This window comes from Carcharhinus amblyrhynchos, chromosome 27 (assembly GCF_965287045.1).
Source record: "Carcharhinus amblyrhynchos chromosome 27, sCarAmb.v2.hapA, whole genome shotgun sequence".
Lineage (NCBI taxonomy): Eukaryota > Metazoa > Chordata > Chondrichthyes > Carcharhiniformes > Carcharhinidae > Carcharhinus > Carcharhinus amblyrhynchos.
In genome coordinates, this window is record NC_137350.1 from 35104657 (window position 1) to 35126473 (window position 21817).

Consider the following 21817-nt stretch of genomic DNA (forward strand, 5'->3'; position numbering starts at 1 on the left):
CCTGGGGCAGCAGTTGCAGGGCTTTGCTGTCCTCCAACGCAGGGGGCAGCAGAGGCGGCGCCGCCTTCCGGGCCCGGAGCCGCGGTCTGAAGCCGACCAGCATTTGAGGGAATCGCGGGGCGGAGATGGGCGGCGGGGACTTGGTGAGTGTGTCGGGCCGGAGAGAGGGGCCCGGGGATCGGAGGAGGGGGGCGAGGGCGAGGCTGAGTCCCAGAACAACAACTCACCCCGGAGGTGGGGGCGGAAGGGAGCGGAGGAGTGGGGGGGGGGGTCGGGGAGGGGGAAGGGAGTGGAGGGGGTGGGGAAGGGAGTGGAGGGGGTGGGGGAGGGGGGGAGACGGAGCGGGGAGGGGTGAGTGGAGTGGTTAGAGGAAGTGTGGGGGAGGCTAGGGGTAGGGGGTATTCGAGGAGGGGTGGAAAGGTGGCGGGGAAGTCGTGAGGGAGGAGGGCAGTTGAGGAAGAGATCAGAATGTTATAGTTTATTACCGTTTCTAGATTGCCACCTCAAAACTATACAGTGGGGATCTTCCGTTACCACAGGTGCTGCTTTTCAGTCTGAGATTCAAGTGCCTGTTTAGGTGGCCAACATAAAGCATTCGAGGCAATCTAACTGGGGCATTCATCCTTCAAGCCTGATCCATCACTAAATTAGACCATGAATGGTCTGTATCTCAGCCCCACTTACCCACCTTAGCGTTCTGTCCCTTGATATGGTGCGTGGTCAACAATGCGCCAACAACCAGCATTGTCAAAACAAAGCCCTGACCCACTGTAGACAGTGAAAATGTCAATTTCTGAGCAGTTCAGAAAAATGTCTCCCTTGTGCTGGGCATTGATGCTCTCATAAGAACATAAGAACACAAGAAATAGGAGCAGGAGTAGGCCATCTAGCCCCTCGAGCCTGCCCCGCCATTCAATAAGATCATGGCTGATCTGTCGTGTCTCAGTTCCACATTCCCGACCTCTCCCCATAGCCCTTAATCCCCTCGCTTATCAAAAACCCATCAACCCGCGTCTTAAAAATATTTAGCGAGGCAGTCTCCACCACCTCAACGGGCAGAGAATTCCAGAGATTCACCACCCTTTGAGTGAAGAAGTTCCTCCTCAACTCCGTTCTAAAACGCCCCCCCTTTATCTTGAGGCTGTGCCCCCTAGTCCTACTGTCCTTTCTGAGCGGGAAGAGTCTCTCCACCTCTATCCTGTCCGTCCCATTCATCATCTTATATGTCTCAATGAGATCTCCCCTCATTCTTCTAAACTCTAACGAGTACAAGCCTAGTTTATTCAGCCTCTCATAGTTCAACCCCCTCAACTCCGGAATCAGCCTAGTAAACCTCCTCTGCACTCCCTCCAAGGCCAAAATATCCTTGTGTAAGTGTGGCGACCAAAACTGCACACGGTACTCCAGCTGCGGCCTCACCAGTGCCCTATACAGCTGCAGCAAGACCTCCCTACTTTTATATTCAATCCCCCTCGCTATGAAGGCCAGCATCCCATTCGCCTTCCTGACCACCTGCTTCACCTGCAGGCTGGGTTTTTGCGACCCATGCACAAGGACCCTGAGGTCCCTCTGCACCGTCGCCTGCTGCAGTTTTTCGCCACGTAAGTAATAGTCCTTCCTACCATTATTCCTACCAAAGTGGACCACCTCACACTTGCCAACATTAAATTCCATTTGCCAGTTCCTGGCCCATTTGCCCAGCCTATCTAGATCCTTCTGCAGACTCTCCACACCGCGCAATTTGCCGTTCCACCAATCTTGGTGTCATCAGCAAATTTCGACACCATACACTCGGTTCCCTCCTCCAGATCATCTATATAAATGGTAAATAGCTGAGGCCCCAGCACCGACCCCCGGGGCACTCCACTAGTCACCAATCCCCCCACGACCCCACATTCATGTCTAGTACCCCCCACATCCACTCCTAGTTAATGCAGTCTGAAAGAACAAAGTGATATTAAGGCTGAACCAGGGAATTATTTACCCTAAAATACCAATTCATCAGAAAAAAAATGTCAAAATTACTTACCACAGAATGAGGTTTTTGTCCCAGTTCAAACATTGGTTTTTATTTGTGTGAAATCTTTTCAGTGTGCAAGGGGAAATCAAGTGACATTTCTTTTGCATGCCCTTTCAGAATCTAAAGAAAAGTTGGCACCCGCAGACTTTGAAAAATGTTGAACGGGTGTGGAAAGCAGAACAGAAACATGAAGCGGAAAAGAAAAAGATTGAGGAGCTTCAGAGGGAGCTACGCGAGGAGCGAGCTCGCGAAGAGATGCAGCGCTACGCGGAGGATAGCGGTGCTCTGAAGTAAGTTGGTAAAATTCTGGTTGTGAGGTTTGAGTGCTGACTGTAAAATAGATTCATTAAGAAATCTGACAACACCAGGTTAAAGTCCAACAGGTTTATTTGATAGCACAAGCCACAAACTTTCGGAGCACTATCCCTTCATCAGGTGACTCACCTGATGAAGGGGCAGTGCTCCGAAAGCTTGTGGCTTGAGCTACCAAATAAACCTGTTGGACTTTAACTTGGTGTTGTGAGACTTCCTATTGTGCTTACCCAGTCCAATGCCTGCATCTCCACATCATGTAAAATAAATAACAGGAGGAATTAAAAACGAAGGGCAACATTGGATGAGATGTTAAACTGAAGCCTCATCTGGCTACCTGGGTGACTATAAAAGATCCTTTGGCACTATTACAGAGGAGGGCAGTGAGAATTATCCCTGGTGCCTGACCAACATTTCTCCCACAATCAACATGACAAAAACAGATCATCTGCTTGAAGGGAAACGATCCTAACCTCTCCAATCTCGCCACATAACTGAAAGCCCTCATGCTATGTATTGTCTTGGTAAACCTGATTGGTACCCTTCCTGAAATGTGGCACCCAGAACTGCTTCAGTTGCAGCCACTCAGTGATTTCTAATATTTTAACATGACTCTTTTTTTGCTCCTACATTCTAACCCCAAACCTGAGTAACCGATACACGTTTTGACCATGTTACCAATCTTTCCTGTTGGCTTTTATATTTGCGTATATGGATTCTGTGATTTTATGACATTTTCCATTTTTCTGACCTTTCTGAATTGAATTTATTTATAGTGACTATGTGATAGAGTGGAACAGTCTGTGGATATTTAGAACTTTGAAAGTTCCTCGAAGGAGTATGGTCGCCTCGTCGATATTTTTTGTGCTGCAAAACTAACGTGTTATTGACTATTTGTCTGCAGGAAGAAGTCCGATAGGCTTGATTGGATGTATCAAGGACCTGGCAGCATGGTGAACAAGGAGGAATACTTGCTGGGTCGACCCATTGACAAGTATGCAACAGACAAGATGGTGGATGAAGAGTCTGGGCCTTCTACTGAGACTGGACTGCTGCCTGGCTCTATTTTTACAGCCACAGGGGCTAACTCTGCATTGGATATGGCTTCTAAAATACGAGAAGATCCACTGTTTATGATCAGGTAGGCGAAATTGCTCAGTGTTCATTTCGCCTGCACTCAAACTTGGGGATAACAGTTAACGTGGCGAGTACTGAAAGAGAGACATATAGACTAACAAGATTCTGGTTCAACGTATCGGATTGTGTTTAAGTCTACTCGGTTACCTCTCGTGAAAAGTATGTAAATGTGGAATTGGGGAATCAGCTGTAATATCCTCATTAACAATAAGTTGCATTTATAAAATGCCTTTAATAGCAAAATGTCCTGAGGCACTTCACAGGAGCCTTGTAACCAGAATTTGACACAGAGCCAGATAAAGGGATGTTAAGACAGCTGATCAAAGTCTTGTTCAAAGTGGTAGTTATTAAGAATCATCTTAAAGGAGGAGAGAGAGAGATAGATTGGTGGAGATGTTTCGGGAGGGAATTCCAGAGCTTCAGGCCTAGGCAGCTCACAGGATGGTTGACAATAATATTTATTATTTTTATTAGCATCCCAAGTAGGCCTACATTAGCACTGCAATGAAGTTACTGTAAAAATCCCCTAGTCGCCACACTAGTCGGCACCTGTTCGGGTACACTGAGGGAGAATTTAGCATGGCCAATGCAGCTAACCAGCACGTCCTTTGGACTGAGAGAGGAAACCGGAACACCCCCGGAAGAAACCCACATGTACATTGGAAGAATGTGCAGAGTCTGCACAGACAGTTACCCAAGGCTGGAATCGAACAACCGTGTGGCCGTGCCACCTAATGGATGAGTTTATGATCAAGGATGCACAAGGGTCTAGAATTGGAGGAACACAGAGATATTGGAGGATTGTTGGACTGGAAGAGATTCCTGAGATAGGAAGGAGTGAGTCTATGCAAGGATTTCAAATTGAGGATCTAAATTTTAACACTGACAGCCAAAAAGCCTGTCTGAAGCCACTGTCTGAGCTGTCACATAAAAATAAGAATAGTCTGAGCAGGTGAACTACAAGCTGCCGCGTATTGCCATTTGAAGAGGAATGGTCAAAGAAAAGCCAATAGCTTGCCGTATGGTGCAATGTATGAGTAGGATGCATATTCATGCCTTTTTTATGTTCTTGATCACTTGGTATTTCCTTAAGGGAAAGGAACATTGGAAGCTATGTCATCCATAGCAACTGGTTGGAGATTCTCAAGGGCAGAGGAGGAGGAGGAGGGGGCAAACTTCTTGGCCTCAACAATGTGTGGAATCTAAGAGGGACAGGGATCCTGTTACTTCCACTTTAATCACTGCCATATCTAATCCACTTTAATATTTTGTTCTCATTAACAGAAGCTGCTTGTTGTATTGATTTCTTTTTAAACTGGTTCTTTCAGAAAACGTGAGGAAGAAAAAAAGAGAGAGGTTTTAACTAATCCCATGAAAATGAAGATGATCAGGGAAATAGTAAGTGGATATTTTTGTTGTGTTCAGTCTGGGTTTCCTTTTACCCTTTTCCCCTCAAATTTAGGAACTTAACGGCCAACCAGAAATGTCTTTGATTCGATCATCTGCGTAGTCCCCTCCAAGCCACTCACCCTCCAGACTGGAAATATATCGCCGTTCCTCCACAGTTGCTGGATCAAAATCCTGGAATTCCTTCCCCAGTGGCATTGTGGGTCATCCACAGAACACGGACTGCAGTGGTTCAAGAAGGCAGCTCACTACCACCTTCTCAAGGGCAACTAGGAATGGGCAATCAATGCTGGCCAGCCAGTGATGCCCATGTTCCATGAATAAAAAATGAATTAAAAAAAAATTTCTTTCCACTGGTAAATAAGGAGAACCAGCTGAGAAATGAGCAACAATTATGTAGGATTTTTGCTCGAGCTGATTATAACTCCCAACATGTGTATCAAAAAATCACCTTTAAATCGTGATCTATCCTCGGCGTAGAAGGAGGAACTTTCTTCACTGACCTTCCATGGCAACTTTTCAGGATCCCAAAACCCGGGTTGTCTTTCCACAATATCTTTTGCTTTGGACTTATCCAGTTCACCAGTTTGTAGGCAGTTGTCTTTACCAACCTGCTCAGGTGGACTTAACTGCAGACATTGTCTCATCGCAGCTTTGAAGCTGTTTGACTGATGCACGGAGAGTCTGCAACTGTGTCCCAGTGAAGCCCCTTTGAGACAATGTTTTGGTTTATGGTGATCATGCTTCTGCAACCTCAGTGAGGACATTTATGGGCCACCTGAAGAGACGCTGGCAGGACCTGTTGGCCTTTTCGTTGAACAAATTAATATTCCTTTTCTCTGCTGCTCAACATTTTAATTCCTTCACCTGTTAATTCAATTGAGTGTTTGGACTTGAGCACTTTGCATATTCTCAAAGTAAATGAAATCTGTCCATGTCTTGAAAGAGACAAGAGACAAAAGGAATAAAGGTTGTAAATCAGCACTTCTGAACATACTTGGATCCCTGAGCGTCTGAAAATAAAAGAAATAGATCCAAATTTGAGGAAGGATTTTTTTATTAGATCTTACTGTTTTAAGGGCTAGATGGCCTACTCCTGCTCTTATTTCTTATGTTTTTATGTTCTTATGATCTGCTGTATGTTTTCTGATATAAGAGATAAGAGCAGAATTAGGCTATTTGGCCCCTCAAATGGCCTAATTCTAGATGGGGAAAATGGGAAGGCCACTCAATCAGAGATTGTATCACTAATCCAATCTTCACCTGACAGTCATACTGTTAGCCTAACCAGGTGGTGATAATGAAGGGGAATCAGACACAGACCAGCAATTGATTCTAGAACATTTCTTGCTTGTACAGTTGAGTCCACATGAGGCTTTACATTTAGTGACTGATCAATCGGGTTTGTTCTGTTAAATTAAATCTGGTAATCTTTATATTTTGATTTTTTTTTAGTATATCTACAGCATTGGAGGAGCCTTTATAGATTTGGGTGGCACAGTGGTTAGCACTGCTGCCTCACAGCTCCAGGAACCTTGGGTGACTGTCTGTGTGGAGTTTGCACGTTCTCCTCATGTCTACGTGGATTTCCTCTAGGTGCTCTGGTTTCCTCTGGTAGTTCACAGATGTTCAAGTTAGGTGGATTGGCCATGCTAAATTGCCCCTTAGTGTTCAAAGATGTGCAAGTTAAATGGATTAGCCATGGGAAATATGTGGGCTTACAGGCTTTAGGGTGGGGGAAATGGTCTGGGTTAGGTACACTGTCAGAGAGAGTATGATCAGACTCAATGGGTTAAATGGCCTCTTTCTGCATCCTACAGATTCTATAGTGACTTTATTTCAAGTTGGATAAAGAGCTATTTTCTCAAACCCTAAACAAGAAGTGTTATAACTACCTAATTCACAAACAGATCTACAAGCTGAGTGTGCAATATTGAACACAGAAGGAGGCCCTTATGTTTGAAAGAGTTTTGTGAAGAAGTTTTGCAATTAATCCCACTCCTTGCTCTTTTCCAGTAGCCCTGCAAATAATACTTAATTTTTGAACATCTTAACTTTACTGAAGAAATCGATGTTATTCAAATTGGAATAAGTTTACCACCGATCTGTTTTCTCTTAAGTTGCAAAAGAACTTGGACAAAACGGAAAAAAAGAAAAAGGACAAGAAGAAGAAGCACAAGAAACATCGACGATCTAGTCCCAGTGATGACGAGCAGCGTAAAGCAAAGTATGGCATCAGTAAATAAGTTCATCCCCAGCCCTAGTACCTTAGCCAAATTCTGGGCATGACATTTTAGAAAGGACATGGAAGAGATTTACTAAGATGGTTCCAGGGATAATGAATTATATTAAGTGAAGAATGTTGGGGATGTTCTCCTTAGACCAAAGAAGGCTAAGAAGAGCTTTGATAGATTTGTTTAAATCACAGAGGGTTCAGTGGCATGGTGGCACAGTGGTTAGCACTGCTGCCTCTCCACGCCAGGGACCTAGGTTCGATTCCCGGCTTGGGTCACCGTCTGTGTAGTATTTGCATATTCTCCCTGTGTCTGCATGGGTTTTCTCCAGTTTTCTACCACAGTCCAAAGATGTGTGGGTTAGGTGGATAGGGTTTGGATGAGATTGTGATCGGTGCAGACTTGATGGGCCCAAATGGCCTCCTTCTGCACTGTAGGATTCTATGTAACAGGCACAGACTACAAGAGCAGCGAGGTCATTATGTAACCATATGAAATACTGTTAAGTCACAGCTGGAGTACTGCATGAGAGAGGGGATTTACCATGATGTGGTAATGATATGGAGATGCTGGCATTGGACTGGGGTGAGCACAGTAAGAAGTCTGTCGACACCAGATTAGATTCCAACAGGTTTATTTGGTAACATGAGCTTTCCAAGTGCTGCCCCTTTATCAGGTGAGTGGCTGTGCTCCAAAAGCTCATGCTGTCAAATACATCTGTTCGACTTTAACCTGGTGTTGTGAGACTTCTCACTGTGCATTGAAATAATAAATTGCAATTCTTTCCTATGAAAAAGGTAATTTTATTTTAAACTGTATTGCAGATGGCATGAAAAGGCTGCAAGCCCATCCACCTCTATTCCAAAGAAGCTACCTGGGTATGGCTTGAAGGTTTGTGGTCTTTGCTGTTTCTGATACCATTTGATTGTGTTTATTGTGTGTCAAGAGTACAGGTACTTATGACTACAATGTGAACCAAGCAAGTTACGTATTGTCAAATTCTCATGACAATCTGTATTCATTGCATTATTGTCTAACTGACGTTACTAAATTTTAAGAATGGATCCTTTATTCAAACTGCAGTGCTGCATCTCAAGTGTAATTGTGCATATCTATATTCAATTAGAAACTTTTCAGATTGCACAGTACATGGGTTAAATCTGCCAGTAGCAGAGAAAAAATATCAGTTGTTCTGCTTTCTTGATTCTGCAAATACAATCTCCAGAGAGAACAGATCAGGAAAGAAACCAATTCAAGTGCTCCAATTATGTCAGTCATTTTAGGTATGCATTTCTAATGTGGTTCCACTTGCCACTTTAATTTCTGCCTGGCCAGTGCTTCTCTGATCTATGCTGTGAGATTGAACACCTCTATCAAATCTCCTGCTCACTGGTCCTAGGTGATTGCATGGGTCCTAGGATAGGATAAGTATACATTTTAATCTTCCCTCTGGAACCAAGATTTGGTGCACCATTTGGGAGCTTTACAACTGTTGTGCTGGTGGATTTATCATAGAGTAGTACAAGTCAGAAAGAAATCATTCAGCCCATCAAATCAGTACGAGCTGTTTCGAAGAGTGCAGCTGTTAGTTTCACTTGCTTGTTCTTTCCCTAAATCCCATATGAAGGTAACTGTGTATCCGCCATCCTATTGCGCTGTAAGTTCTAAATTCAAACCATTCATTGAGCAAAATATTTTTTCCTTTTGTTGCCTCTGGTTCTTTTGTCAACTTCAAAATTTATGCCTTTGGCTATGGATCCTTCAGGCAGGATCAGTTACTCGACCAAAACTATTCATGATTTTAAGCACTGGCAAACACTTCTTACTGCTGGTTATTTGGCTCGGCATGTTTCAGAGGGCTGGCCATCGAAAACACTAACCTTTGACTAACAGGACAACACCTTCAATCTTGTCACAATTTAGTGATCATGTTCAAGAATCTGCTGTTTGCTTCTTTCGTATTATTGATTTTCAGATGTTAGAATGATTTATTCAGCCCCCACAGTCATCCTGTTTGCCATGCAGGTGAAAGATTCTCATAGCATTGTACAGCGACACGGTTCCCCACCCTCTGACTCAGCTAAAGCATCTCACAAGATCAGACACAGGTCACGGTCAGGAAGTCGCTCCCGGAAAGTCCAACAACAATCTCACTCAGACATCAGACGTGAAGATTCGCGGCACAGAAGATCCAGATCAATGTCTCGGTCACCTCCAAGATATTCCAAGATACGTTCACGGTGAGTATGCCCTTTTATTTCACTAGCTTTGTTTCTGATGATTTTTTTTCTTTCCTTTTTCCTCTGCCTTTTGCTGGAATTGCTGACTGATTCTGGGATTCTCTAAGCTTGTCATCCTATCAAGTGCAAACCTGGACAGTGAGTGCTGACAGGCTATTGATCTCAGAAGGTTTCGGTGTAAAGTGTGGAACTGAAGAGGCCCACATCTGATTAGTTTACAACATTGGTTGGCCATCAGGACCCATCATTCTACCAAGTCCATGTTGCTGATGGGAATTGTGGCGCTCCTGACGTTGCCTATATAAAAGCAACAGCTCAGGAATTCAAGCTAGTATTGTCCATCTCTACGAAGGAACAGAACAACTGGCTTTGTCTTGTATGTTATCATGCACAAGCTCAGGATGTCCCAAGGTGTTCTCCAGCAAATCTAATCACTGCTTTAATGTAGAAAACACAGCAGCCCATTTGCATTTAGCAAGATCCATAAACACCAATTTGAAAATGACCGTGTGTGTTGGTTGAGGGATAAATATTAGCCAACGGAGCTCCCCTGCGCTTCTTTAAAAGAATGCCATGAGATTTTTCACGAAGGCATCTCATTTTAAATTCTCATCTGAATGACTGCACCTTTGACTATGCAGCACTCCTTCAGGACTCTGGTGGTGTACTTGTATGGATTTTCTGCTCAAACCTCTTCTGGAATGGAGCTTGAACCCCCAACCCTTCGCTTTAGAGCAAGAGAGTGTTACCTATTGAATTGTCGCTGACACTGCGCACAATACTGTACAAGAGAGAGGTACTGGGAGAGCTGCTAAAGGCCATTTCTAATGAGGTTTTATTTTTGAAGGTACTCTGAAAAAAATGGAAGTGACCAAGCACGGAAGTCATCCCCAACGAGAGGAGGATACCATAGGAGGCCTTATCCTAATCAATCAAGGTATTAATACTGGAGCTCCATAAAAATGAACAGGAAGGTTTAACTTGAAAATAATTTCTCAGTGATTCATCGATTAAAAAAAATACCGATGGCTAATTATTAAATAATAAGGGAGACAAAGGGATTAAAAGGCATTTGATCTTGCAAATCTGTGTCAAAGAGAGAGAAAAAAATAAAATAAATCAATTAAGATCAGTGTTAATTGGCAGCAAATACAAGATTGTTCAGATAGCAGCAGCAGTTGTAATGGATTCAAATCAACACAAGCGATGTACAAAAACAAGCTAGTTCTAAATGTATTTCTATTTTGTTTTATTGCTTTTGTTCCATTTCCACCACTTTTCAAATATCCTGTACTTGCAGTGTGTTTTATTAACATCTCCCTCCAATAATAATCCTCTCTGAGCAATCTTTTAAGGTATTTTAGAATTTTTGCCTTGCTGGAAACACAAAATGCACTTAAGGTAAACGTGGAATACACAACTTTCAGCAAACATTTTAGTTTCTCTGCATTAAGAGAGAGTGAGAAATATAGATTTACCTTGTAAAATCATGACAAAAAAATGTAAATGTGTGTAAATTACTGGAAGAGGAATAATTGCCCCACTGCATGTTAATCTTTAGTTTCACAATAAAGTTTTCTCAAGATTCTTGAAGTTTAAAGCTTCCAGACAGCGAAAGATATATATATATATGTATTTACTGGAGTGTAACTGATAGCAGATGCCCCGTTCTCTTTCTGCTACTCAGACCCTTCCATATTACTAGCACCATCTGTGTTGAACTGTAGGGCTGCAACTTGGTTAAGTTAAAATCACTATTTGCTCCGAAAGCAAGTCCAGTTGGACAATTGAAATGCTGTGATCTTGGTTTAGCAGTTTATGAAGGCCAGCACTTCCTGCAATGTAGCACTGCCTCAATTGTATATTGTGGCGTCAGGTGAGGTCCCATTCCCAACTTAGAGTGTATTTTTAACCAGTGTTCTCAATAAACTAACGTGAAGATGATTCTGATCAGCCTTAAGAGATGAAGGAGAAAGGTGTAGGTGAAAATGGAATAGGAAATACTGGGGATGCAAAATGGGTCAGTTGCCTGAAGCATGGAGGCATGCTTCAGCGGTGATCTTTCATTAAAACGATCAGGATGTTAATCCACTATTGTTTTCCTGCAAGCTGTACATTTGCAAAAGCTTTAGTTATTTAGATTGCCACCTTTTATGTTTCCACCTGTACCTGATCTACTCGTGAAGAAAGTCTTGACTGGCAAAGGCTGGAGAATATCACAATTGATTTGCCATGCTCCAGTTCATTATCCTCAATACCCGATCCTTGGGTTATCGTTTCTCAACCTTTTGGCTAAGACCAAGTGTCAGATCAAGCCCAGGATGGGGTGCAATGCCTCAGCTTGGATCTTGTTTGTCTCTCTTTTGGGAATTTTGAATTAGATTCAGTTGGATTTTGAATTTGGTTTATGGAGCAAGCAAGGAATGGATTTGTGTTTGCTGATCCGTTCTGACAAAATGGCCTTGTAACTTTTAAGACTGGAATAAAATTGGAAAAAAAATCGCATCATTTTCCAACTAGACTCTGGTTGAGGTTACTGTCTTAGTGTGTTTTCTGTACCAGTATCTTTAGTCATTAAAATGTACTTAATGGGTCACCTTGCACCAATATCTTTTTGCTAATATTGGGAGGTTTAGATCAATATCTGTTGAAGGTGGATCAGAAGTCACCAATAGGTGATAGGCATCTACAAGAAAATAGTCAGACATGGAGAATCTGGATGTGATAGGTTTGCTTGCTTCACGCCAGAGGAAGACATATCCCTTGTGTGCAGACTTTGCATCTGCCAGCAGCCACCCACCCAGTCTACAGTGAAGCACTTCAATTCTGTTCTTATTTTACAGGAAACTTCCAGCAGAGGAGCTGGATCGTAGGCGGCAAGAGATGATGGAAGATGCAAAATGGAATGACAAAGCTCGCCAATGTAACATTAGACAATACAAAGAGGAAGAGGAAAAGGAGCGGGAACGGGAAAGAAATGATACTAGAGAAGGAAGATTTCTCCAGTAAGTATTAAGTGGCAGAATTATCTTTTTGCGATCCAAATTGCACCAGTAAGTGATTCTTGCCAGCTCCTTGATATTTCCTATTTGACGAGGTTGTAATTGTTACTCACATACGTGTAATTTCTTTGGCTGCCATCTCCATTTACTTCCCTCATCTCCTGAAGTCACATTGGGATATGACTAAAATAAAAGCAAAATACTGCAGATGCTGGAAATTTGAAATAAAAACAAAATGCTGGAAAGCCTCAGCAGGGCTGACAGCATCTGTGGAGAGAGAAACAGAGTTAATGTTTTGAGCTGAAATGAGTAGAAATCTGAAAGTTTATATAGTTAGAGAGGGGATGCAGATGGAGCAGAAAAGATCAGCGATAAGTGAGAGCTCCGGAGAGATTAACAAAGATGTCATGGACACAAGACAAAGAGTCTGTTAGTGATAGTGTTAAAGACTAAAGGATTGCTAATAGTGGCACAAAGTAGCAGAATGTGTTAATAGAATAAGGATCAGCACTCTGCAAACAAAACAAGTTATAGATAGCATTGTAGGGGAGAGGGTTGTGAAAGAAATGTCAAAATAGAGGAGAGAGTTCACGGTCTGAAGTTGTTAAACTCAGTGTTAAGACCAAAAGGCCATAAAGTGCCCAATCGGAAGATGAGGTGTGCTGTTCCTCTGGAAACATCACAGCGGACTGAGGACGGAAGTGTGGGCATGGGAGCAAGGTGGTGAGTTTAAAGTGGTGTCAGTCTTCCTTGCTGCCTCCTCAATGCCAGCTTGATCTAGTTTTGCACAACTCCCATTGGTACACTTTAGAGCAGAAGTCACTGGAGAGCAAGCGAGGTAATAAAACAGAATGTGCTGGAAATGTTCTGCAGACAGCATCTGTAGAAAGAGAGAAACAAACTTAACATTTCAACTTGATGGCCATTCATCAAAAATGAAAGCAGTAAAACTCTAAGCAAGAGCAGAGTTGGAGAAAAGAGACGAAGCAAGAAGGGACAAGAGGCAAAGTCTTACAGGGTGGAGGTCAGGGACGATTAAATAATGTTGGAATGATCATTGTTTCAGGTACAACCCACTGAACTGGTGTCATCAGCAAACTTGAAAGTCGAGTTGTAAGAGAATTTGGCCACAGCCATAGGTGTATGAAGAATGTAGTAAAGGGCTGAGGGCACCGGTGTTGCGGATGATCGTGGAGGAGGTGTTGTTGCCTATCTTTACAAAGTTACTGTGGAAATCTCCTAGTCTCCACACTCTGGCGCCTGATAGGGTACACTGAGGGAGAATTTAGTATGGCCAAAGTGCCTAACTAGCACATCTTTTGGACTTAGCCTCTTCACATCCCAATGATGCTCTTTGAGATGTTCAAAGCGCTGTATAAATGCTAGCTGACATGTCCATGCCATGGGGCATGAGCCTTATTACAATTCAATACATGCAACACAAACCAAAGTCAGACCTTGAACCATTATGTAGACCTATTCAATCTGGACTGTGCATTTATTAGCTAAAACATGAATTGAGTCCTCTGGAATTTTTAAACAAAGTGAAAGAACTTTCATTTTTAAACAAAGTGAAAGTGAACTTGGGTTAAAAGGGTTTATGTGGCTCAGATTTATGTTGACTGAATATGCACAGGAATGGTTTGCAAAGAGATTCAAGGTCATATTCAGTTAGCGTTTATACCTTTCATACAGGATTCACTTCGTATCCGTGCTTCCTGATTTTAAATGGAAGTTTTACTTTTCTTCTGTGAATTCATTAATAAAGTTCCTGTGTAATGCTGTGATTAGAATCATCTCCTGTACTCACTCGCTGAATTCTGTGAGCACAAAGGAACAGATTGACTTGGCCTAATGTTAAAACAAAAGGTGCTGTAAAAAAACTCAGGTCTGGCAGCATTTTGTGAAGAGAGAGAAATGGAGTTAATGTTTCGAAATCAAAGAAGAATAATACTGGACTCGAAACGTTATCTCTCCTCCTCTCTTCACAGATGCTGCCAGAACTGCTGAATTTTTCCAGCACTTTGTGTTTATTTCAGATCTCCAGCATCCACAATATTTTGCTTTTATATTTGATTATTTTGGGTGTTTTGCTGCTGCTTTCTGTAACCCAGCATCAGATTTCAATTAGTATTCCTTTGGGAACACTCAACAAAGGGAACATGATAAGCACCATTCTGAAATGTTGCTGATAGTCACAGGAACTAAATTACATTGTGTACCCAGTGATAATTAAAGAGTCTCAAGAGTAAAATAGGACATGAGCTTAGAAAACATAGCAGTTCTGAAATTGGGAATCAACTTGGAATTATAATGTGGAAGAAAGACATGAAAAGTCACTCAGATAAAGGCAAAATAATGCGGATGCTGGAATCTGAAACAAAAGTAGAAAATGCTGGAAAATCTCAGCAGGTCTGTGGAGAGAGAATAGAGCCAATATTTCGATTCTAGATGTCCCTTTGTTAGAGCTATAAGCAAAAAAAAGGGGCAAGATTTATAATATAAGGATGAGGGGGAGCTATAATGGGACCATGGAAATGTAGATACTGATGAAGGCGGCGTGTTGGGAGCCTGGAATGTAAATTATGACGAAGACGAGTTGGGAAGGTGTGTTGGTGATGAAAACTCACTAATTTAAACATAGAAGCTAGGAGGAGGCTATTTGGCCCTTCGAGTCTGCTCTGCCATTCATTATGATCATGGCTGATCATCCAACTCAGCAGCCTAATCCTGCTTTCTCCCCGTAATCTGTGATCCCATTTGCCCCAAGTGTTATAACCAGCCGCCTCTTGAATATATTTTTTAACCATGTTTCAATATATTTAGAGTATCATAACTCTGTTTCATGTATTTAATTTCTCTAGTAAGTGGCATCATTCCACTATTGGTAAATATGTCTTACTAAAAACCTGAAATCTGTATCCAACTCTCATCTGTAAAACTGTACTGCCCATTATTGTAACATGCTGCAGGTCCAAGAAGCCAGAAATATTCTTTGATTGTTACGATGGTAGTCAGGTAGGGGAATACACAAACAAATTGCATCTTTATTACAGAAGGTTGAATTGATAAGGGGACATCTGGATTTGAACTAGAGATCTGCCTCTGAGATCACTATTGGTATCTATCTATCTTACGGTCTATCTACTTAGTCCAAAGATGTGTGGGCTAGGTTGATTAGCCATGCTCAATTGTCCCTATTGGCAGCAAGGTAGCACAGTGGTTAACACTGCTGCTTCACAGCACGAGAAACCCAAGTTCAAATCCCAGCTGGGGTCACGGTCTGTGTGGAGTTTGAACGTTCCTCCCACATTCTGAAAGACATACTCAGTTGCCCCTTAGTGTCAGGGAGATTAGCAGGGAAAATACGTGGGATTACAGGGGTAGTGCCTGGGTGGGATTGTTGTTGGTACAGGCTTGATGGGCTGAATGGCCTCTTTCTACACTGTAGGGGTTCTATGATCTCTTGACCTGCAGTCAAATGTTCTACCACTGAGCGTAACCCTGCATTGTCTTATATCATGATTTTCAACTTCTTCCCATCCCAGATTCCTCATCTACATTTACATTGGAAACCATTAGATGTGAATTTGATACACTGTAATTGCACATTTCTGTCTGTAATCAGTTTCCACTTTCCCAGTTGCCCAGCATGTACATCAGCAAATTTCCAATGCTCCAATGAGCACAAGCTTTCTTCTTTAAGTCATCCTAAATTTCACAAATAATTACAAAAATAACAACTATATAAAAATAAAAGCAGCAATTTTAAAACCGGGATTGAATATATCTGCGCGTTCTGATCCAGTCATTCACTGCCTTTAAATCCTGCTTACTTCACCTCAAAACGATACCTGGGGCAGAATCTTATTACCGTTCACGCCGGCGGGATTTTCCCATCCCATTGCAGTAAACGGAGATTTGATTGGGTGCCCAATTCTCCGACCTCACTGCAGCGGGAGCGCAGTGTGAACAGCAGGTAGAATCGCCCCCTTGGTCTTGATTTCCCACATACCACTCAGTAAGATATTGCGAAGTGCATTGAGGTGCAATAGAAGTGTATGATGTGATAATACAATATTCTAGCGTATATTCAAGCAGTGGGGTTGGGATATATCAATGTTTCGTCTTCCCAGAGACCAATAAAAAGAAAGCTGCACAGTCCTGGGGTAAGGTTTGGTGGGGTGGAGGTGCTTGGCGGGTAAGCTTTTCAACTTGGCAAGAATCAAGGATTCTGCAGTCGAATCTTAGAGCCTCTTTTGGTTTGCAAAATGTAATTGCAAACCACAAATTGCCTTTTGATCCAGTGTGTGAACTCTTACACACCTCTGGATTTGTCCCTCCTCAAAGTTGTGCAGTGATTTCACAGCTTCACTTAAGGCCATTTTTTAAAAAAAATTGTACTTGAAAACTGGTTAAAATATTTACCAATTTAGACATAACCAGCTTTTTATATTTTAATTTTATTTCTTGCAGCAAAATGAAGCTACAAAGCACAGCAACGTCGTCAGTAGAAGATCGCGTCAAACGCAATATTCATTCCATTCAGCGGACACCTGCAGCTCTGGAGAAGAACTTCATGAGGAAGTGAACCCGGCCTCATAGTGTGAACATGAGCTGAGACCCTGTGCGAAGGAACAGTATCTAGAAAATATGGCGGCTGCCGATTTTGCCTTGTATAAATACCTAATGAAACAAAAAAAATTCTTAAGAGTCATATTGAACTCAGAACATTCACCGTTTTTCTCTCCATAGAGGACCTGAGATTTTCTAGCACTTTGTTTTTATATTGTATATATAAAAAAAATCAGAACCTAGAAATCACCATTGCTCAGGGAAATGGACTTGAACGTGCAGAAAACGCCCTGCTTAAGATTGGTTTTGCTCACTCCCAAACTGTCCATCCACAGTCAATGTTTGAACTCTGGTAAAATTGTCGCTGCACAAAGGGCTAAAGACCAATAAACTGACCCAACTCATACCCGTGGAATTTTCACGACCAATCCTCCACGTTGATTATTAAATTCCTTGTGAATTGCCAGAAATTGTTGTTTAAATGTTAACCCAGCTTGTTCTTTTAACGCCACCACTCTTATTACAACTGAGGAAAATCAGAGGGCTATTGTAACCGCTTGTAAATTTCAGGCTTTTTAACAAATACAGTTGTAACAAGATGTGACACCAAGGGTATGGCAGATGCATACGAGACACCAAATAGTGACATCTAGATTAGTAAATTTCAACGGTGTTTCCCAATGTTGTATATTGTACAAAATGAGTGGGAGGAAGATTCCTGAAACTCTGTGGTTAGCAGTGCTGCCTCACAGCTCCAGGGCCCGGGTTCGATTCCCAGTTTGAGTGACTTTATGGACAGGACTTGTACACCCTGTGCAGAATTTTCTAGTCCCACCCACCAGTCACGAGAATTGTAGCAGGCGGGTGCAGACCATGCAGAAGCCCGGTGACCTTGGGTGGGATTATCTGGTCTTGGGGCAAGCACAGCCAGAAAACCCGTCACCTGTGTAGGATGAATCATAATCTGTGAGTGTAGATGTACATTCATCGTGAACTTTTCAATCACATTCCTTTCTTCACTCGTTGTGTACCAATTCTCAACCAGTAGGTAAATTTCCACTCCCAGATCTTTTTCAGATTGACTGCATTTGTTTCCTAGAATTCCTCACCCACCTTCCAGATAGGTTGGTAATATTGAGGAAATATGAGTCAAACTGCCATCATGTCATTGCCATGAATATTTAAACTCTTAGCCTGCTGTATGTCCTTTGGTTAAGTTAAGTTATGAACAGCCATATTCTGCATTTTATTGCAACTATGGAACAGGCTCCATCCTGCATCCTTTTCTCGCTGGTATTTTGTCCAAGGACTAGGATACCCAATGGTGTACACACCCTTGAAGCCAGTACTGAGGTGAAGAAAGCCAAACATTACTGAACATTGACACAGGATTCTGCGACACCAACTTGTAACTAGTGTAAATAATTTCAACAGTATTTAGTTATCTGAAGCATATTGTTAGGCATGACACCTTTCATCTGTTTGCACAAATTAATCTGTAAATAGGTGTGATTGGCAATTTATTTTATTAAAGCTTATGTATAATTGAGTAAATTTCATTAGCAACGAAGTTTCTAATTTTACGGTTATTTTGTACATTTCCAAATCTATTAAAACACTTTCAAACTGGTTTTCAAAATTTTTCAATATTCATTTGGTCAATGTGATAAATTCAAATACTCTGATGTATAATAAATGACAGGGAGCGAGCCTTATGGATGGTCCAGGGTTAGGTAATTTGTTCAGTTAATTCGTATTCATGTTTCGGTATCTTGTCCCTCGTTATCGACATTTAAGAATTATCTGAATAGTCACATGAACAGGCGGGGTATAGAGGGATACAGGTCTAGGTAGGACAATGTGATTGGCACCGGCTTGGTGGGCTGAATAGCCTGTTCCTGTGCTGTACTGTTTTTTGTTGCTATTGGATGGTTCACTGACTCACCCGCTTTACAATTTAGAATTGTACAATATACAATTTCTAAGCCACAGAAAGGTAGAGGAAATTACCTTTTCCGTGCTGTGGTTGTTTAGAAACATGTAAATGACACTGGCTGATATCTGAGACATTGGGTCAATTCAGTTGGCCCACTAGTAAGCTGTTATTAAACCAAATTTTATTTTTAACAGACTGTTTAAAAAAAAATAAACTTTTACCAATTGGAAAATTCTTAAAACACAACAAGGTATCATTCTTAACAATTAGATAGTTCCAATGTAAGTAATATCCCCATAGACATAGATACCTTTATTGAATTAGCATGCTCAAAACATGCTCACTTGAATAGTAGATTTCCAGCTTTTTAACATGGCTGACAGAGACCCAGACTTGGGTGGCATAGTGGTTAGCACTACTGCCTCACAATGACAGGGACCTGAGTTTTATTCCGGTTTAGGTCATTGCATGTTCTCCCTGTGTCTGCATGGGTTTCTGCTGGATGCACTGGTTTTCTCCCTAATAAATAATAAAGAAACCTGTCTTCTGACTTGTACAACAACTTTCAGAGAAAGATCTGCTACCCCTCCCCCCCCAGGGAACCTCAGAAAAAGAGATTTATTTTCCAGTCTCAAAGTTCAGAGGGAAAAAGACACAGGGAAAACGGTATCTCTAAAAATCCCAAGCAACAAACTTGAGCTTGATTTCTGTGTAAGCCTAGCTTCACCCAGTCACCTGATTTTATTCTGTCAATCAAACTAATTGAGTCCCACTCTAAAAACAGAAATAGAACAGCATTAGCTGAATTTAAAACAAACATTCTAGCAATTAGGAGTAATTGTGTTTCTGCAGTAACAGAGGCTGCTGGTTACAGATCCAGCAGCACTGGTCTCAGAACAAACTCTTTAAAAAATTCCTGCATAGAAACTACATTTCTTAAAGACACAGTATCATCACACAAGTCATTGTACATCTCTTATCTGTTCCCCCATTCTGTAAAATCCACCTTGTACATAATGTAAAAGATTTCATTCCACAAAACCCTTTACCAAAGTTGGTAGCACAATTAAAATCACACAATTAAAAAGACAGCGTCGTGAACCTACTCTGCTACCCGGACCAGATTAGAATCATACAGGACAGGAGGAGGCCTTTCCAGTATAAGATGATGACTCTTTAAGAGCTATCCACTGAGGTCCACTCCCTTGTTCTTTTCCATAGCATTTTCATTATTTTCCCTTTAACTATTCATTCAATTCATTTTTAAAAGGTATTCTGCTTTCACCACTTTTTGCCTTGGTATTGCCTTGTCAATATAACTTTCTGCGTAAATTAATTCTCATCTCTCTATCTTGTTGCCATGTATCTGGAATCTACGATCTCTGGTTATTGATAATGATAAGAACACCAGGTTAAAGACCAACAGGTTTAATTGGTAGTACAAGCCACTGCTTTTGGAGTGCTGCCCCTTCATCAGGTGAATGGGAGTAATGTTCACAAACAGAGCATATGAAGAGACAAACTCAATTTACAAAATAATGGTTGGAATGAGAGTCTTTACAGGTAATCAAGTCTTAAAGGTACAGGCAATGTGAGTGGAGAGAGGGTTAAGCACAGGTTAAAGAGATGTGTATTGTTTCTAGCCAGGATAGTTAGATTTTGCAAGCCCAGGCAAGTCGTGGAGATTACAGATAGTGTGACATGAACCCAAGATCCTGGTTGTCCCCATGTATGCAGAACTTGCTTATCAGTCTCTGCTCAGCGACTCTGCATTGCATGTCGTGAAGGCCGCCTTGGAGAATGCCATGATGCCAGAGGAAAAGGTCTCTCCTTGCTCCTGTCAAACCCCCTTGTAAATATCACCATGAAATGTGCACCCAGCTGAAAATCTCAATGTCCTCCTGAAGTGTGCTGTCCAGATGAGTTTTACCAAAGTGCTGCAAATTTCCAAAACTGCAGCAAAATTATTACTCCCAAGCAAAGGGAGGGAAATAACATTTAGAGCAAAACTACATTGGTGAACAAAATTACAACTTTAATTTCTTGTGAAGGGCAAACATTAAAATTTAAAATGAAACAAGTAATTTCTAGCAATAGAAGATGAAGGTAATTCCCAAAGTTTGAAACATATGTACATTTCTACGACTTGTGGGAAGGGAATACGCCTCTACTTTCTCAGAAGACTAAGGAAATTTGGCATATCTGCTGTGACTCTCACCAACTTTTACAGCTGCACCAAAGAAAGCATCCTTTCTGGTTGCATCACAGCTTGGTATGGCTCCTGCTCTACCCAAGAATGCAAGAAAATACAAAGGGTCATGAATGTAACCCAATTTATCACACAAACCAGCCTCCCATCCATTGACTCTGTCTACACTTCCTAATGCCTCGACAAAGCAGCCAACATAATTGAGTACCCCACATACCACGGACATTTTCTTTTCCATCTTCCTCCGTTGGGAAAAAAGATACAAAAATCTGAGGTCAAGTACGAATCAACTCAAGAACAGCTTCTTCTCCACTGCTGTCAGATTTTTAAATGGACCTGCCTTGTATTAAGTTGATCTTTCTCTACACCCTAGCTCTGACACTACATTCTGTACTCTCTCCTTTCCTTCTCTATGAACAGTATGCTTTGTCTATATAGCGTGCAAGAAACAATACTTTTCATTCTATGTTAATACATGTGACAATAATAAATCAAATCAAAAAAACAAGATGTTATTTTAAAAACAGAATGTGGAAAAAAAATACTGAAAAAAATTGGATGAAAGTATGAGGCGAATGAAATGACTTTTTTGCCAAGACTACCATAATTTAGGATATAAGGACCCTAGATCAACACAACTCCTAATTTATTTCTAATTTCCAACTATAACTTATGCAGAAATTGCAATAATTTCATTCTATCTCAACCACTTTGCATGTTTTTTTTGCATTACCATGAGTAACGG

General features: G+C 41.6%; 1 protein-coding gene across 1 annotated transcript; it reads left to right on the forward strand.

The window, feature by feature from the left end:
* Positions 1–58: 58 nt before the first annotated feature.
* Positions 59–16981, forward strand: cwc25 (CWC25 spliceosome associated protein). The gene is made up of 10 exons (XM_080213486.1): positions 59–143; positions 2138–2310; positions 3237–3473; positions 4798–4867; positions 6997–7103; positions 7935–8001; positions 9136–9350; positions 10198–10287; positions 12194–12355; positions 16829–16981. Exons 1-10 carry the CDS (start codon positions 126–128, stop codon positions 16941–16943), a joined length of 1254 nt encoding a protein of 417 aa, XP_080069612.1. The 5' UTR covers positions 59–125; the 3' UTR covers positions 16944–16981.
* Positions 16982–21817: the final 4836 nt, after the last annotated feature.